The following is a 20,547-nucleotide window of genomic DNA, read 5'->3' as shown; positions in this document are numbered from 1 at the left end:
TTCCTAGCCCATAAGGTTTGCTACCATTAATGTGGCATCCATTCTGTCCAAACAAGCTCGTTACATGGCCTTTGATTTTTTTTCAGCACAGTTGAGGCTGATTTTTTATTTTTACAAGAGACCAGAATAGGTCGGCTTGCCGACCTACATAAAGCTAAGAGAGAGTGGAGGCGTGGGCCTTCGAACTGATCGCTTGCGACCGATCCGTACGGTGGGGTGGCAGTCCTTTTTACAAACATGATAACTGTCCAACGAGTTATAGAGCTCCAAGTAGGTAGATGTATAATTTTGGATGTCAACCTGAGAGGACACGACCTGAGATTGATCAACATCTACGGTCCTCAAACCAAATGGAAAAGGAAGTGTCATTTCAGGGAGATAAAGCCATAAACTGTTTCGGCCCGGCAGATAGTCTTTGGTGGTGAGTTTCAACACTATTATTAGGAACAAAGACAGGGAAGATTCAAGGGCTTCTCTGGGCTATGAATCCATTTTTCTAGTTAGTATGACGAGACAAGCAGTTCTGGTGGTTGTGCATGTTCGCCATCCCCAGACCTTCACTACTTATAGAGGTAGCTGGAGTTCTAGGATAGACAGATTTTTTGTTAAGGAGAGCTTGAAAACTTTGGCTCCAGAGCTAACACCAGTAGAGTTCTCTGATCACGATTATCTTAGTGTAACCCTTAATGCCTCAGACTCTTCAGAAATGTAGGAGCCTTTGGCGCCTGAACTCTAAGCTCCTAGAGGAAGAGGAGATAAGACAGTCCTTTAGGGACTTTTTCAGTCCCAAGAGACACCTTTAGAGGCAGGTTGGAGTAGGTCGAAGTGGTGAGAGGTATTTAAAAAGTGGACCCGGGGTTTCTTCCGTGACCTGGTAGCTAGAAACAACTTGCTAAGAGAAAATACCTATTCAGCATTGAGAAGGAAACTTGGATTCCTGATCTCTGAGCAGGGAGATGGTGGGGAAATCTCCAAAGTGAAGGCTCAGATGAGAGAGGTGCCATATGACCGATTTACTTTTTTGGTTTTGGAGAGGGACAATGGGAAGTACCACTCGCCCGACCCTTACCTGAACTGTAGGAAGTCGGTAGATTTGAAAGTGGTGAGGGGCCTTTACGATGCTGAGGGTGTTCTCAGGGAGAATAAGGAGGGCATCCTTGGTGTTGTGCAGTCTTTCTACTCTGACCTATTATCTGAGAAATCACTAGACAGATAGAAGATGAACCAATTTCTTAGGGAAACACCTGGGGGTAAATGCATGAACCTCCGATTTTTTTTAACTCGCCGGAAATCGGTGACTTTGCCGTGAAAATATAAAGCGGCGATGGCTTGTAATGGCAAGCCATCGCCTTTTTAAATTTTTACGGCAAAGTCGCCGATTTCCAGCGAGTTGAAAAAAATTGGAGGTTCATACATTTACCCCCTGGTCTTGAGGATCTGAGCAGTTCGCTTGAGTCTTTGGGCAGCGAGATAACAGTGGATGAAGTCAGAATGGCCATAGACGAGTTGTCTAAAAAGAAATATCCAGGCCCAGATGGATTAACCTCCGAGTTCTTTAAGATCTTTGTGGACATTCTTGCTCCACGTCTCGTGAAGGTTTTTAATGAGAGCCTGGAGAGAGGTTTATTACCTCCCTCCATGAGGGTTTCTGCCCTTATTCTGTTGTCCAAAGGAAAGGATCAGTCGCGTATTGAGAACTGGCACCCAATAGCCCTTCTCAATGCTGACAGAAAGATTTTGGCAAAGGTGCTTTTTAATAGACTGATGCAGATTTCCAGCCAAATGCTTTACTCCTCACAGCACTGCATTGTGAAGGGCTGAGGTACCTTTAGTGCTGTCCGGGAGGCCATTGAGTGGTTGTCGGGCTGAAAAGTGGGGAAAGTACTTTTTTGCTCTTGATCAGTCGAAGGCCTTTGACAGGGTGGATCGCGAGTATCTATGGGCTCTACTTCTGAGGTATGGTCTTCCAGTGCGGCTTCGTACTATTTACAAACAGGCAGAGAGCTTCCCTCTTGTGAATGATTGGGTAGGTCCGTCCATTGTGTTTAACTCTGGAGTAAGGCAGGGTTGCCCCCTGAGCCCCCTCTTGTATGTGTTTGCAACAGATCCTTTCATTCGAAGGATTGAAGGTGGCTCGATAGGAGGGGTGCTGTTGTGTCCCCAGTGTCCTCTGAAGGTGGTGGCCTACGCGAACAATGTCACTGTCGTCTTGTCGAGTCCTGCACAAGCAATGGGAGGTAGCAACTCTTGTCTGCAGTTACTCTGAGGCCAGTGTTTCAAAAGTAAACCGGGATAAGAGTGAAGTTTTCTGGATGGGGGAGGAAGGCTGTCAGTTCGATCTCCAGACAGCCTTCCCCAGGCCAGTAGCATGATCAAAATTTTAGGAATACAATTCGATCCTGGCGATTATGCCAAGCAAAATTGGAAGATGAGACTGGCTGAAGGAAGTGGAAGCTTTCTCTGAGGGAAAGAGTAGACCATGTTGAAGACCTACCTGATCCCGGAATTTCTGTACATTAGTTGAGTGTTTCTTTTGCTGCAGTCTTTATGGTCTAGGGTTTATGCAGTTTTCTTCCTTTTACTTTGGGGGAATAGACTAAACCTGATCAGGCGAACTCTGTCCTACAGATCAAGGAGGGATGGTGGCCTGGGTATGGTTAACCCAGTGTTCTTCTTTCTAACAACTTTTTTAAAGTTGCACCTTAGTAGTCTCTTTCTAGAGACTCCTCAATGGGTAGGTGGCTTCAGGACTTGGGTGCAACCCTTCCTTAATGTTTGGATGGAAGGGGGCAAGGTAAGGACCTTTAGGGTCCGACATGGGTACCTACCGACCTATGCGTCTCTGGGATTAAAAGTGACAAGGTGTTGGGGCTTGGAGGCTGGGGAAGTCAGGAACTCCTCTAGAAGGGAGTTGGAGAGGAGAATCCTGCACTCTCACTTCTGGGTTCAGCTGTCACTAAGGGGTTGACCAGGTGATGTGTGTTCGGAGGGTCTTTCCTTGGTTAATTCCCGGGAGAGTTCCTCTGAAGTTTTGGGACATTGCAGGATCTCTTTTCATGGGAGACTCTATGTGAGAGGGAACCTGAGGTATATAAGTACCGATGATCATGGCTGTCCACGGGAGGAGTGTTACGGGACATAGACCACCTCTTGCTTGAGTGCCCCTTTAACAAATAAATTTACAGGAGAGTTTGCTGGTCCTTGGGCACCCCTTGCCTTTCGGGACTCAGTTCGCCTGAATGGGTCTATGGAGCATTCAAGGATAGGTGGCGGGATTTTGATTTTGGCACCCTTTTTTTTTAGTTAGTTTAGGTACTAGATACTTCACTTGGAACGCTAGGTGTCAGGTTTCCATCAGACAAAAAGTCCTTCCCTGTGAAATGGTGGTGAATGACATTCTCCACGAGGTGTGGAAGTTAAGGGATATGGAGAAGCGCTGGATGACCAATGCAAACTTGGTCAGACTTTGGCAGCGTCTGAGGCCTCCATAGGGGACCAAGGTCTTCCTATCCGTGGCTTTTCACCGATTTTGGGTAAAATATATATATATATATATATATATATATATATATATATATATATATATATATATATATATATATATATATATAATGTGTGTGTGGTTTTGCATACATATAAACGTTCAGTTTATTTCTTCTTTGCTTAAGAAAATTTTGAAGGTTTGTTGTGATTTTTGGTGGTTGGGGTGGTTTGACTTGTTTCTTTGGTTGGTTTGATATAGTTTGAAATAATGTATTATATTTGTTTTGTTTGGGTTTATTTGGTGTGGGCACCCTTCTGATTTTATGTTGTGATTTTATACTGTTATTTAATATGGACTTATGCTGGACTTTACGCTACATTTCCCCTAATATTTATGTTCTTTTAATTTTGGGTGTCACATCATGTGTTAGTTTTTTATGTTAGGTTGCAAGTTTTTAAATAAACAACATTTCCAGCCATCGTATAGTCAATCGGAGTCCTTTGTTGTATTGGTTCCCAAGAAGGCAAGACAACGTGGTTTTGCATAGACTACCACCGGTTGAACGAGGTGACCGTGTCTGATGCCCTATCCCCTACCCCGAATTGACGCTCTGTTTGATGAGTTGGCTGGAGCAAAGTATATTTGCATTGGCAGATACTGCTGACCCCCAAGGCTCAGGAACGGTCGGCATTCATCACCACATTTGGCATGTTCGAGTTTAAGTCCATGCCATTTGGGATGAAGAAGGCACCAGCCACCTTCCAGCATGTGGTTGATTACCTGATGGAAGGGTGTAAAGGCTTTGCTCAGGCATATTTGAAATGGCATCACAGGATTTACTGTAGGGCAAGTGTTAGAGAAAATTCATTGGGAAGGTCTGACCATCAGCGCAGACAAGTGTCAAATGGGGATTTCAGAGGTGCAGTACCTGGGTCATCGTGTGGGGGGAGGTAAGCTTAAGCCAGAACCAGCTAAGGTAGAGGCAATCCGATACTGGCCCCGGCCCACAACCCAAAGACAAGTACTGGCCTTCTTAGGGACCTCAGGCTACCACAGACATTTCATCCCAGACTTCAGCACTGTAGCGAAGTCCCTGACAGATCTCACTAAGAAAAAACTGCCCAAAGTAATTGACTGGACACCCGCATGTGAGCTGGCATTACAGTCATTAAAGGAAACCCTGGTTCGTGCTCCAATACTGTTGGGGCACAATTATGACAAGGACTTTATTGTGCAAACTGATGCGTCACAGTATGGACTAGGAGCAGTGCTTAGCTAGGTGGGGCCAGATGGGCAGATGCACACTGTGGCCTATTTGACCAGAAAACTGCTGAATCGGGAGGTGGGGTATGCCGCAATTGAGATGCAATGTTTGGCCATTGTTCGGGCAGTGAAAAAAAACTTCAACCTCATTTGTATGGACTCATTTTAATGTGGTGACTGATCATAATCCTTTAAAGTGGTTACAACACACCGCGGGGGAAAATGGCAGATTGTTGTGCTGGAGCCTTGCCCTTCAAATTTACGACTTTCGCATAATTCACACGTAACCCTAAGAGACTGTAGGACCAGGAGCCAAATCGTGGGGATATGGCCCGCCGGTGGCCCGTATGGACAATGGGGGGAGGAGTGTGGCCGGGTCCCTGAGTACCGGTGCGGCGGACATCTTGAAATGTACTCCGGCGCCATAGGGGTTAAATAACTGGCGCTATGCACCGCGTGAAAAGTGTTTTAAATAAAAATGTTTTAAAATAAATAAATTTATTTTAAATGTGTGCTGCAGCGCTGGGTCCGTAGCACCCAGCTCTGCAGCAGGGAAAGGGAGTGTAAAAATGTATTTTAGCTAAATGGGAATGTATGTGTAGGCGCTGCAGCGCCGGTAAAGAACTCATTGCTGAAGGGGATGCGCCGGGAGTGTAACTATGTATATTTTAAATGTAAATGTGTGTTGTATGTATGAAATGTATATGTGTAAAATACAAAAATGAAAGTACTTACTGTGTGCTGGGGCTGCAAGGGCAGCCCTGGATCCCCGTTACCCAGCCAGATTCAGTGGCTTCCGGAGCGACTTAACAACCAGCCTCCTGATATCAAATGGGTCCAGGAGGTGCAGCGCCTCCTGGGGGTCCAAGGACGCTAAATCCCTAGTTGGAGCTCCGGTAGCTTTAACTAGCGACAGGGCAGGGACTGCTACCCCTGGGCCTGGATGCTCTCACTGGTACTATTTTCAACCAGGGAGCAGAGCCAGACCCTGGGTCCCTGGAAGTTAGTTTGGGCGGGAGATTTAAAAGATAAATCTCTTGCCCCAGACAAAGAGGCATTGGGGGAGGAGAGTGTGCTGAGCTTTCCTCTCCCTGGCAGCTCATGGACGTGGGAATTATACCCCCGCTGTCACTAGCAGCAATGTTAAAGGTATTAAACTCTGGGCTGATTCACGTGCAGGCTGCATGAATCAGCCCAGATTGGTTAAAGGGACAGGAGGACAGTTTACCTCCTGCTAAGACAAGTCTCCAAATGTGTATAAAAAAGGCTCTGTTTTGTATTAAAAGCTGTTTTTCTTGTTTCATCTGACCTGTGTACTGATACCTTCAATCAGTGTGACTGCAAATAAACATCACTTGCTTCATAGACCTGCTTGGAACTTCTCCATCCTGTGACCTACAGATTAGACCCAACTCTAATCTGTTTACGGCTGTTCTGAGGTTTCGACCCAGTACCACCGCTCTGCCCGCTACCCAGCAGCTCTGGTCAGTGTGATAGGCCAGGGGGGATCCATCTACAGCAACCCTAAACCATAGGAAGAGGTCAGGGGTACCAGCCCAGGTTCACCAGTAACAGAGTACGCTAGCAGTGTCAGTCACCCACAAGAAAACCAGTTCTGGATGCCAGTAAGGAGTCCAGTGGTGGCAGCACGTGTAAGCTCCACCTACTGTGGCAAGAGTGCGCATTTGAGATAACGAAAGGGAGCCCAACCGGTTCCCAGCAACAGCAGATAGGGTGGCATAGGCAGTTCATCCTGTCACAGTATTATACAGCTTTTAAGCCTCTCTTTTCCACCTCTCATCCACCCTCCTTGTAACCCCACTGAAAAGAAGTGTGTGTACGTGTATATTCGTATGGGGGGTATGACTCTTCTGTTCAAAGCACATTTCTTATGCCCCAACTTTTTATATGGAAATATATTTTTTCGCAATACATTCCAGAAACATAGATTTGTGACTAGTTTATTAAAGTAAAATTATTTACCCAATTGTAAAGCGCTACGGAATTTGCTGGCGCTATAGAAATAAATGTTGATGATGATGATTTATGAATATATAACACACATGAATACAGTAGATTCTTAGGCCATGGACATATGGCAAGCTAGTGGAACCTAACTTCACGGATTCAAAAAACAAAAATGACAGCACTCTAAAACCACAGAATAACCCTTAAATAAAAACTAATGGAAAAATGACAACACAGATGGCAGAAAAATATCACTACAATAAGCCTGATAAAAGAAGTATAAATTTGTTTTAAAGATAGATACAAAAAAAATATTTGTGTTGCCCTGTATGATTTGTCTGAATATGGAAATATAGGGAAAAGTGGGGAGGTAATTCCCAGACCCTCTTAGTTGCTAAAGAAAATACAGAAATGATTCCCTATGCGTACTATGTAATGCTATGTATCTGCCTAAACCTGCAAGATATAAATGACATGTACTGTACAGTTTGTGTGCACAGTTGGAATGTCCAATGATACAGATAACAGAGAAAATAATCGAAAATTTGCGCACACTTTATAGTAATCAAGTAACAATAATCTCAGAATTCACATAATTAAACAAAATTGAAAAAAAATAAAATTGTAGCCAAATAACTTTGCGACAAAAGCACTGATTAATCAGCAAAGAGCCTGTACCCTGTCAAATGTAGGAACGATCAAACAATTAATGTTCATATATAGCGAACTGTTGGTGCAGATTCATTAAATCTGAAATAATGTTCTGTACACTGAAAAAAGGGGAAGTGGAAAAATGAGGAGACTAATAAAGAAATCTTCAGTGTTCAGTTTAGTACAATTACATATTACAGGAGAAAATAGAATATAAAAAGAGAAATAACTGGGCACAGAAAAGAAATGGGTGCTAGATAAAAGCTACAAATGGTGGCATGTTCACAAAAATGTTATATGGAAATTCAGTCTGCAAATCTTGCCATTTTTACCTCCAACCACATTGTGTTTGTAGTTAGTTAGCAAAAGTTATAATATAGTTTCATAGGTTAACTTCCAGAAATTGTAATTTTTAGCCCTCACTTTGCATTCACTTTATGATCTCCATTTCTGCATCTTGCAAGCCATCTTCAAATATAAATATAAAAATGTTGTATTTTCTAGTCTTACATCCATAACTAAACATGTAATGTAAAACATTTTGACTGTGGACAGCAACACCAGCCCTCTACCTGACATTATTGACAGAACAGACGAGGATGCCAAAGGGTGACATGACACATTACTTACTTTTTCATTTTGTTGCAGGAGAAAAGCCGTACAAATGTACATGGGAGGGATGCACATGGAAATTTGCCAGATCAGATGAGTTGACCCGACATTTTCGTAAACACACAGGCATTAAGCCCTTCATGTGCTCGGACTGTGATCGAACCTTCTCCCGCTCAGACCATCTGGCTCTGCACCGTAGGAGGCACATTATGATGTGACAGGGTTTCATGGACATGTGGTGGCATGGCAGGACTGAAGGATACTTTGATTTTTCATCTACTTCTAACTTCACTGATGAATACAATGTCTTCTCATTGCATTATCTGGTTAAAATGTCACCTTTATTATCTCATATCCAACTCTTGCTGCCTACTTTTCTTTCCACCACCTCTCTTTCTGTCATATTTTCCTTTCATAGTATCATATTCTACTCTCATTGTCTCATCTTTTTATTTCTTATTTATTTTTTCTGTTCCAAGTCCTGTCTTTTCCTGTCTCCCCCACATCATCACAAAAAGCACAGTATTGAAGAACCCTTTCCCTACTCCACCAGCATCTTTGCTTTCCCTTACTCCTATGGGAGTATTACAGACTTATACCTCCCCACCTCCCTCAGGCTTGGGACATTATAAAGTGAAAAGGCTCTGAGATACAGGAGGAATTGGAGCAGTGAGTGTCTATCCTCACTTAAATGAAGCTGGATGGTTCATATTCCATTTAAGAAACCACAATTGCTAAGTTCAGCATATGATAGAAAGTTTTCATAATATATCATTTGAAACTCTTATACACAAATTGTGATCAAGCTGCAGTATATAGGTTATATGAGTACTACATCAAATATGCCATTGTTTTAGAGTCACTTTACACATGACTGGGTTTTGTCCCTTGTTTAACCTATTAATAATTAGGCGCTATAATTGATTTTGTTTTTACTTTTTAACTGTCCATACCCTCCTTTTATATTAGAGTTTTCGTTCTACTCTGCTAAAATATGACAAAATGTGTGCATATAGATCACAAAATATATATATATATCTGTGTATATATATATATATATATATATATATATATATATATATATATATATATATATACACACACACATATGTATGTGTGTATATGTGCGTGTGTGTGTATGTATGTATATATATATATGTATGTATATATATATATATGTATATGTGTATATGTATATATATATATATATATATATATATATATATATATATATATATATATATATATATAAATAGATGTATGTGTGGGCGTATATATACACACTATACTGTGGTGGACAGAAATTGTGTCTGCAATAGCATGAACTCCTGAAATGTGTCCATCCATGTGTGCATGTATATATGTAATTATACATCTATATATACTAAATTATTTGCGCATGCATATGTGAATTATTACAGCCATTTTGAATCTAAAGTCACAGATTCAAAATCAATCTGATGGTTCTAATCCCATGTAAGTTATTAACTTTTTTCTGACGTGTGCACATTTTAGTTTGTGGGAAATGGGTGAGCATTTTAACCCAGCCTTTCGATCATTTATACTTCCTATCTATCCTAAACCAACCATCTTACAACTGCTTTTCTTTCCTCTGCCTTTTTTCTCAAGAAACTTGACTTGGGAAAAGAGTGACAAATGCAACCAACTGAAGAAAGGGACAATTTTGCGGAACACTTTACTGTGACATAGCTCTACCAGCATTGTAAGAGACGGAATTGGTAGAAATAAACAAATATTATTGAGGCGAACGTGACAAGGCCTTTGTCATTTTCTGAAACTTTTCTTTTAGTTTAAACAATGAAGAAAATAGTGTTTTCTTGTGTTTGGATAAAGCATGAATCTGCTTATGAATATTTTAAGTAAGAACTGCGCTTATCCTATTGAGCATTGTGTCGCTGTGCTGCTACAAGGTGTGTGTGAGGGATTCCTTCACAAGTAAGGTAAATTGTTTCAATGACCTTGGTGCAAGAAGATTTCCCTTTGGAATCATGTCTGGTGGGGCCGTATTTCAAGAGTGGTGTAAGTTTAAATAAGGTGCAGTAATGTGTGTAAAAACAAGGTTGACACAATAAAAGATAATTTGTAGTGGATCTTTATCAGTATAGTTTTGAGTCAGTATATTGTTATCCAATGACCAGCTCATTCCAACTAGTATCCTTGCTAGATTTCTTCAGGGAAAAGTGTGTATAACCTCCAACACATTCAACCCAGACTTTTTTGCTCCCTGTTTCTGCTGAATACAACAATATCTTAAGGACCACTTGCAGAGGCTAAGATCGCGGAAGCAAACTCTGTTGGAACTTTATTAACTAAAGGAGCGGACTGGAGGGAGCCTAGAGACTGCACACTTCCAGATATTTACCTGTTTACCTTATTTTATCGAATACAGGGGATAACAGTGAGACAAAGTAAGTGAATTTAATCTTAAACTAAGGCTCTGTGCCATTACAAGCACTGAACAATTTTGGTTTTATTGTGCAATTTGATAAATTCATAACCTGGCACAACATATCAGCATTTTGTAAAACAAATACCCACTTTGCAGTTATTGTGACTGAGACTTATGGATGGACATTACTGTTATTTTAGTATTCTAACAATTAGCATTGCCATGACAGAAGATTTGTATATAGGCTTAAGTGCATGGTGGCTAAATATATAACACTTCTGCCTCTCAGCGCTGGGGTCATGAGTTCAATTCCCAACCATGCCTTATCTGTGTGGAGTTTGTATTTTCTCCCTGTGGTTGTGTGGGTTTTCACCAGATGCTCCGGTTTCCTCCCAGACTCTAAAAATATACTAGTAGGTTAATTGGCAGTGTGACTAGATCACTTATAAGTAACATATGGTATAAATTTATTTAAAGGAAATAGTGCAGGGCGCTTATTTACATGATTGCAAATGCACTTATATTTGATATTGTGTATATTTTGGTATAGGAAATCTTTATTTCTGAGACCAGGAGTGAAAATTCATTTTTTTTTCTGTTTTAACCTTGCTAGAGGAAATGCATTATTTCTGATGCATATATCTGATACAATAAGCTTTTGTTTAGGAAGTCTTTTGTTTGTCTTGGTGTAAGGAAATGCCTTGTTTGGGGTTTTGTAACTTTTCTTGGGAAATTCTTTTCTTTGGAGGAAATGTGTATTCTGCAACTGTTGGAAGAACGGACCCATGTTAATTAAACCTTTTGATGTGTGAGCGTCTAGCACCTGAAGGCATGGGAAGATTTAATTAGACTGCTGTTAGATTTTCTCTGTGTCTGAAACAAAATTCAGGAAATCACAGCAAATGTTAGGATATCACAGAGCAGTGTAAATATTTTTAGCTTTGCATTGCATGTAAATCAATGTTTGGGTAAACAAATTGCATCCTGCTTCTAAAAATAGCCTGTGAGGCTGTGTCCAAAATTTGTAGAAAAAGCCCTGTCGTGTATTGAAAATTGTTCTTCTGATTCCATCTGACCTGAGCACTGATAACCTTCAATCCGTGTGACTGCAAATAAATATCACTTGCTTCAAAGACCTGCTTGAGAACATCTTCCATGCTGAAAATCCTTTGACCTACAGATTCGACCCAACATCTAATCGCATTCCGGCTGTTTCTGAAGTTTGGACCCAGCATCCAGTACCACCGCTCTTCCCGCTACCCAGCAGCTCTGGCCTGAGTGATAGGTCAGGGGGGATCCATCTACAGCAACCCTGATCCATAGGTCAGAAGTGCCAGCCCAGGTACACCAGTAAAGGAGTACACTTGCATCATCAGTTACCTAGAAGAAAAGCAGTGGCCCTGTGCTGGGTAAACAGGCTAAATCGGTGTTTGTCACTTCACAGAAAAATTTGATTAACATTACCTGCTATTACCAAACAATGTTACAAACCCAAACAATGACACTTGCATACAAAACACATTTGAGTATGACCGATTCTGACAGTTCACGATCATGTGATAGATTTACGTCACCACTGGGGGCATGTTCAACCCTTTATATACCCAATTAAGACCTACCATCGGGTTGTCTTGTAAAAGCTCATAGCAAAACGCGCGTCAGTGTTTGCTGAGCTCGCTGCTGTCATTTTATTTAAAAAATAATATAAGCTGACTTTCAGATTTAGGGAAATGTATACGGAACTAATACGGGTTTCACCCTAGACTCCGATAGCTGTAGACAGTTTATCAGCATTAGCCAACTATACAAAACTACCTAGCGAGACTGTTATTAGAAGAAGTGTATGTGTGTCTCCCAGTGACTCCGCTTATGAAAATAAAGTATCCATAAGGAGGCATACACATTCAGTCAACCTTGCTAATATATGGAGAATACCATTGATTAGCAGTGGGTCTCTAATCTGGATTTCTCCTGCCGATAACTATTAATGGTAATAAGCTTATTACATTTCATCCTATACATATCAGAGAAAGCTATTTTCACCTCCCAAGAACCCAGCAAATATGAAAAGGGTTCCACTAGGGGGTGCTCTCACTGAGCTAATTCAATGAACATAGACTGATTGATACAATTGACCCTTCTGAAACATATTTTTGCACAGCACAATATCCCTATTAAATGGGGAATTGAACAATACATTTACTTATTAGAATCAAGATCCCCGAAGTATATATTAAACTCGGCATATCAGTTTGATAACAAGACCATGTCAGCAAGACATCAGGGTAGTCTAACTACCTTCTTAACGGTTTACTAATTCGGTACTATCACCATTCCAATTTTCTCTTTTATAATATTTCACTACAAAGTGTTTTTAACTCACATGAATAAAGGATATATTTTTAAAATCTAAATTGTCTATCATACCAAATAGAAACTAAGAGTGCACTTGCAACACAACTTCTCTCTAATCGGTTCAGATACAAAACACATCCCAATGTAACACGATAAGTGCATTTCAAATTATACATTGGTGCTTGCACCTCTGATTGAAATACATTTCTACAATAAATTATTTCTACATTATCCAGCCACAAATAAGCTATTTATAAGTGATCCAGTCACACTCCTCTCCCTCCCCCCCCCCCCTTGTTCATGCGGGCAACCAGTGTGTTATGTCCTAATGATTTGGCTCCTGGTCCGCAGTTCCTAGGGTTACCGGGGGTGACCTGGAGATTCCGGCTCTTCCTGCCGAGACAGTCCATCCGTATTGCTGTGAGCCTTTCCTTGCTTGTGAATTATGTGAAAGTCATAAATTTGCGGGGCAAGGCGCCAGCGCATCAATCTGCCATTTTCCCCTGAGGTGTGTTGTAGCCACTTTAAAGGATTATGATCAGTCGCCACAGTAAAATGTTGTCCATACAAATAAGGTTGAAGTTTTTTCACTGCCCACACAATGGCCAAACAGTCCTTCTCTATTGTGTCATACACCACTTCCCAATTTAGCAGTTTTCTGCTCAAATAGGCCCCAGTGTGCTCCTGCCCATCTGGCCCCATTTGGCTAAGTACTGCTCCCAGTCCATACTGTGACCAGTCAGTTTGCACAATAAAGTCCTTGTCATAAATAGGCTCCAACAGTACTGGAGCACGAACTTCCTTTACTGACTGAAATGCCAGCTCACAAGCGGGTGTCCAGTCAACTACTTTGGGGAGTTTATTCTTAGTGAGATCTGTCAGGGGCTTCGCTACAGTACTAAAGTCTGAGACAGAACGTCTGTAGTACCCTGCAGTCGTTAAAAATACCAGTACATGTAACGGTCGTGGGCTGGGGCCAGTCTCGGATTGTCTCTACCTTAGCTGGTTCTGACCTAACCCTACCTCCCCCCACACAATGCCCCAGGTACTGTGCTTCTGACATCCCCATCTGACACTTCTCTGCCCTAACAGTCAGACATGCCCACTCAATCTTCCCTAACACCAGCCCTATTTGCTCCAGATTATATTCCCAAATCTTACTGAGAATGGGAATGTCTTCTAGGTAAACCTGAACTCTGTCCAACTCATCTACAAAAGCGTTAATACAGGGCAAGTGGGCACATTATTCAACTGGCGGTAGTTTACGCAAAACCGCGTTGTCTTGTCCTTTTTGGTAATCAATACAAGGGAAGGACGCCCACGGACTATGCGATGACTGGACCACCCCTAGCTCAAGCATTTCCTGTACCTCCTTGTATATACTTTCCTTGGCTTCTGGTGAAACCCGATAAGCGGGTTGCCTAACTGGCTTATGCTCACCAATGTCCACATGGTGCATCAACAAGGAAATCTGACCAGGCTTCCTACTGAACTGAGTCACAAAGGACCACAGCACTGCCTCAAGCTGCTCCCTCTTTCGGGCACTCAATTGCTCATCCCAGCCCCCTTTCTCTACACGACCTTCACCTCTGTCATCTGCGAGGTGGTCAGGTAGTGAGTCACTTCCTGGTTCCTCAGTTGGTAAGTAGAAATCCGCTGCTACCAACTCCACACGTTCGTGGTATGCCTTCAAAATATTTTACATGGCAGGTCCGCTGCCGCCTACTGTCGCTATCAAATGACACCACGTAAGTGATGTTACTCAGGGATTTTGAGACCGTGTACGGTCCAGCCCAGGGAGCCTGGACCTTGTACCATCACGTGGGCATCCGAACAAGGACCTTCTGCCCTACCCCAAACACTATGGCACGCACGCCCTGATTATTCCAAGTCTTCTATTTCGCTTGGGCTTCTGCTACCTTTTCTGCAGTTATGGAGGACAGAGCTACAGCCTCTGGATACCGGGTGATGTAGTCCACCACAGTAAGGATGTACCTCTTTCCCGATCTACTGGGCACAGGTAAGGGACCTACTATGTCCACAGCCACTCACTTAAAAGGTTTCCCAATTATTGGCAAGGACTTGGGGGGAACATGAGATGCTGACACACATCACAGGACTTGCAGAAAGACCGGACGTCATCTGACATTCCATTCTATGCCAGAAAGAGTTCTGTAGCAAGCGCTTCAGTGCTTGGTCTCTTCCCTGGTGTTTTGCCTTAGGGATTTCATGGGCAACTGACATTACTTGTGCGCAAAAGCCCCGTGGTACCACCAGCTAAACTTGTTTCCGGACTGGTCTATCCCCATCTACCTTCCTAGCTATATTGTACTACAATCCTTTACACCAGGTCACAGGTCACTCTCCCCACTTCCATCGCTGGAAGGCTGGACTCCAATGATCTCTGATAACTCCCAGGGACAGAGCAGTGGCTGGTAAGGGGTACCCAAAGGCTTAGGTACTTGCTTTTGGGGGTGAGAAGTAGGGGGGTGTCCCCCTGATGGTACAGCCCGTTGGTGCTGTCTATGAGCCTAGCGCTTCTGCCAGTGTGGCCACATACTGATCCGCCAACTGGGCAGCAGATTCCAGGGTGGCTGGTTTCCTGTCCAGCACCCATTGTTTCACCTCCGGTATGCACCGTCGTTGAAACTGCTCTTGGCACAACTAGTCTATTAACTCCTTCATGGTCTGGGCACCTGCTCTGCACTCCCACTTCCTGTCTGTCTCCCGCATCAGATTGGAAATCTCCTCATGGGTGGCGTGGAGGGTCTTTGTAAGGTTCCAGAACTTCAGATGATAAGTCTCCGGGGTAATAGTGTACCGTTTAAGGAGAGCCATTTTCACTACATCATAGTCCACACAGTCCTCTGAGGGCACTCCCCGTTAGGCTTCCACTGCGCGTCCTTGTATTGCAGGTTGCTGCTGTCTGGGGGTCTTGGTCAACTAGTTCCCGGTCGTCACCTGGGCCGTTGCTTTGGCCACTGCCACCATCAGTTTCCTCCACCTGGGTACCATGCTGTCTGTGCCATTCCCTCAGCGCCTCTCTCATCTCCACCCTGTTTGGCGAATGGCTGATGTCAATGCCCGAGGCATTGCGCAGAGTCTCAAGGTCTGTTCTAGACATGTTGGTGTAATCAGACATCCTGTGCGTTCTCCTGGCTGCAGTTATTTCTCTCCTGATTAACTCGACTCTACTGATTGGTTCATGAAAAGCCGCCTGGGGTTATCCCACCTCTTTCCACCAGTTATATCTGTGACACGATGGACCGCCTATGCCACCCTGTCTATTGTTGCTGGGAACTGGTTGGGCTTACCTTGCCTCCGTCCCCTCAGATGAACATCAGAATGATACATTTCAGTGTACAAGGGCTCTCTATATAGTTTTAGAGACTAGTCTTGTCAGGGGGTAAGCCAGCCCCCTGATCAGAGAAGGCTCCACACAGGCTGCAATATCAGGATGTACTCTAATCCTGCATCAAACACAGTTTAACGTCCACATCAAACTGATTTTCTCAGATTTCCATCAGATCTCAGGATGTTCTTAGATTTTAAATGCAATTTATACTTAACAAAACTTACACTTCTGTGATAACCTACATCACGTGATGTTTATAATATTCAGACAGGTTCGAACACCCTTAACAAAAGCCATTTGGGAACTTACAGTAACGACCTCCTGTGATGTGTTCAAGTGTTGGTCACTCATAGTGAATAGACTTAATTAACCTTAGTGAGGACAGCCTCTAGAAACTACGCACAGACTTCCTCAAATAAATGCTTATCAGAAATCAAAAATATACCTCAGACATGAATGCATTTCCTCTAGCAAAGTTAAAACAAACGTGTTTCTTCCCTGATCTCAGAAATAAAGATATACCTTACCAAAATATACACAATATCAAAAATAAGTGCATTTGCAATTATATAAATAAGCGCCCTATGCTATGTCCTTTAACTAAATTTATACCATAAGTTACTTATAAGTGATCCAGTCACACTATACATACAGTATTTTACAAAATTTAGATTCAGTTCTGTGCTCTTTATCTGTCATATCCATCGTCTGAAATGATCATAACTCTGTAGACTCTATGGAGATCTGCCTACACTGCTGGTCGTGGGTGCATACACACTTCAGAATTTGCCTGACATCATTACATCGTTTATAGAGATTTTTGATCAGTTTATAAAATCAAATCACATGAAACAATGTGCTTTGGTACAATAAACATGATCGTGGGACTGTACACACTAAAGTGATAATGGGCCTAACTGTCGCTTATCATGTTATTTGCACGATAATCGGATGAAAAACCTGTAGTGTGTACCCAGCCTTACTCCTGCAACCCATATCAACTAATATATAGAAGTAGCCAGGCTTTTATAGCGTTGGTAAGGTCAAAATTGTTCAAGTTGTCAATGTTAAACTTCCAACCAATCAGTAATTATATTTTTGTGCGATTTTGAAACAAAATGCTGACGATTTCATGCTTTTAGGGTTGTGTGAAAACTAGTGCAGGTTGCAAGAGATTGACTGTGATTTTAAATTTTAGCCTCAAACATGCAGTATAATACATATGACATATTGGCACTTAAATCGGTGTGTTGCAAATTGCAGTAATTTCAAATCGCTAAATAAATTGCAGCTTGATACATTTTGCCACTGATCTCTTCTGTGTATAAAATTATGTGCTTGATATATCTTTCACTGACATATCTCCTAACTGTGGAAGACAACTGTATCACTGTTCCACTTATCTACCTCTAGATGGAGCTCCAAAATAACATACCACTATATATATCCAGAAATTAATTTCTAATTCTCTTGATGTTAATTTAACATATGCGATTTAACACACAGAACATTTATCTTTCTTTTTAGCTACAGCAAAGCAAATTTGTAATAATATTTGCCCCAGCGGATAAGATCTTGAAGCACATGTTTTTAGTGCATATGTGAGCAATTACCCATTCACCACCACCCTGCAGCAGCTTCATAAGAGCCAACATGTAAAGTGTGCCACTTTACATGTATTGTAAACACACCTCAAATACACTTTATAAATTTCAGAGTAAGACAACATTCCTCTTGCCCTCTGTTCTAAATTTTCAAAAATAAAGATAAATATGTCAATTCTACACAGCAGCATATAAAAGGATATTGAAAGCAGGTTGATCCAAATGGGGTGACAATGGGAAAAAATAAAAATGGGAAATCCACACCTGGTATTGAAAGTAGTGAAACCACATTCCCCATTTCATATTCAGATTTAGTCTAAGCTTTTAAAGAAACCATGGAACTCTTACTTCAAGACCAGGCAAGTAAATTTACATCCGCTGTACAAGAATTAATAAACAACTTGTACATACTTCTAAACAAGTTCAACTGAATGTGCATTGAATTGAATGTGAGGGCAGAATTTGGGAGGCTTCTCAGGACACTTAAAGAAACTTAAAATTCAAATTTAATCAGTGCAGAAGATGATAAACAGCTTTGGAATCGGTTGATGATCAGGTCACACTGGAATAAGTTGATTGGCTTTTCAGAAAGGATAAAAGAAACAGCTCTACAATTCCTAAAGTCCATGATTCCCAAATGGTTCATTTTCAGACGTAAGTCCCATTGCATTCTGTATCTTGCGTGAAATTGCTCTGAAACAGACCTTACGACGTTGTACGCAATTCATGTTCGAACACAAATGACACCACTGACTATGACGGAACAGGGTAGAGAAAGGAAGAATGAACATAGTCCAGGTAGAGTAGAGGCACTCCCACGCAGATTTTGGATAATTTCAGTTCTGTTGTTCTTTTCAGTGCAGGTGTAACTGACAGATGATTGTGATAACCAAAAACGGCATTCACTCTCACAGTCTAATGGAATGGTTGAAAATTCACCTGCACACCTGACACCACTAATCTCAGCAAACAACACCTATAGAAGATCATTGTGGATGGACGCCTTTATACCATTTTGTTAAAAAAAAAAAAAAAGGAAAATCAAAAAACGTTTAACTTCAAAGAAGTAGATGAAACTTTCGCATGTGCATCTCAATAGCAACAAAAGTATTTGATTTGATTTCTAAAGCATTGCATGTCAGGATGTTTTAGATGGTCTTACTGAACCTTTTTAAAAACTTAGTTCATTGTGAGTACAAAAAAAAAGAATTGCCAATTTGCATTGCGTCATATTGTTTTAAATGTATAGACACAGTTACATACATTTGTGTTTTGAAATGTTAAGAGTGTGTTGCCTATGTGCTCCAGTTTTATACATAGTTGAATACACTAGCAATTAAATTTTATGTTTTCAAATGTTAGAGTATGCTGCCTATGTATTTCCGTTGCCATTTATACATAGTTGCATACATTCTTTTTTTTTATGCTAATGTTTTAAAAAAATTACATTTTACGCTTTTATACTGCTTTTTTAAAAAAACAAGCACAAAAAACAAACCACAGAACATTAAAGAGTTTAAATATTAAGATGGACCAAGCTTTGTTACCTGTTAGTAAGTTTTGACTATAATGTGTAATTTCAAAGGGGATATACAAATCTAGAATGCATAAGGAAATGTTTTACTATTTTGCCATTCAGAGTAAGGTTACATGGGTGGCAGAGGCCGAAGATGCTGGCCAGAATGAAGATTATGTTTATCCTAGTCCTCCAGATTGACAAGGTTATTCAGTCTTGAAGTGATATGTGGTTTCATCTTACAGGGGGGGGGGTGAAAACGAAAGTTAATAAAAACATCATTGGTGGTCAGTGGCAGCAACAGGCAGCCAATCGTGATGCTGCCTGTTGCTGATTTGCCTCAGACGGGAAGTGCTAGTTTCACTTCCTGTCTGAGCAGCTAGAGTGTTGCTGACACTGAATATGATAATTTGGTAGCAGAAGTTTTACAAGTCTTTCTACTGAAACTGATGATTTGTTTTTTGCTGTGTCTATCTCCCACAGCTATGACGAACCCATCTATAAAACATGTATTAACTATATAACATTATTATATTTAGCAATTTTATATATTTAGCAATATTATATTTAGCAATTTTAAATGAAAAGTAATCGTTTAAAATGCTCATTTGTGAGATCATATGAAAACAAGCCAGGGCAAGCTGACTGTTTCCACCTATTATGAAACAATGCCCATTATGCCATGCCTGCCCATACACATGCTGCCTACCTCTGGATACTGGTAATGTATGTGTATTTATATTATAGTCCCACCCGTTACCTGCCCATGAAATTCTCCAGCACTGAGCTCTTCCCCGCGCTCTGTCCGCCCACCACGGCTATCTGTGGCAGGTCCAGGTTGCAGCTCTGCCCGATGGCGCTAAATGCATCCTGTAGCCGATTCACCAGCGGGATAAGTTTATCCATATCCCGGTTACCCAGCACTACTGGTCACCGCTCTGGTAGGTCGGTGTGCACACGCCAGGCGTTGGTGACTATGAGGGGATCCTGGTGTCACATCTGTGGCTGGGTAGCGGTTAACGCACCTGTTTCTCCAGCTGGTGAGGGGCGCGATAATGTGCGGAGCCTGGTATTGTATGCAATGCCAGGCTGCCCGTTAGTGCAACGCATACCGTCCATAACGTTAGGTTTAGGAAACAGAAAAACACCCTTTTTTTCACAGCGAAAGACTGAGTCCGAGTTAATCCTTGTCTTTTTTTTCTTGTAAAACTTAAAAATGTATCTAACAACAAGTGGAACTTGTAAATTGCTCCCCCCATTTGATGCAAATAAAGGCTGTTTGTCAGTTGTAAGGGTGAGCCAAGAGGTTGCCCAGGTTTGGCAAAATCA

At 41.7% G+C, this 20,547-nt stretch overlaps 1 protein-coding gene across 2 annotated transcripts in view; it reads left to right on the top strand.

The window, feature by feature from the left end:
• LOC142100784 (Krueppel-like factor 8) overlaps positions 1-9,017 on the top strand; it is a 121,688-nt gene extending 112,671 nt beyond the window's left edge. For both annotated transcript variants that reach the window (XM_075184589.1, XM_075184590.1), the window contains one exon: positions 8,015-9,017. In XM_075184589.1, coding sequence (XP_075040690.1) covers positions 8,015-8,196 — 182 coding nt within the window. In that variant the 3' untranslated portion in view covers positions 8,197-9,017. The remainder of the gene's footprint in view (positions 1-8,014) is intronic.
• Positions 9,018-20,547: the final 11,530 nt, after the last annotated feature.

Source organism: Mixophyes fleayi, chromosome 9, assembly GCF_038048845.1.
Source record: "Mixophyes fleayi isolate aMixFle1 chromosome 9, aMixFle1.hap1, whole genome shotgun sequence".
In the NCBI taxonomy this organism is placed as follows: Eukaryota; Metazoa; Chordata; class Amphibia; order Anura; family Limnodynastidae; genus Mixophyes; species Mixophyes fleayi.
This window is presented reverse-complemented; position numbering and strand designations above follow the sequence as displayed.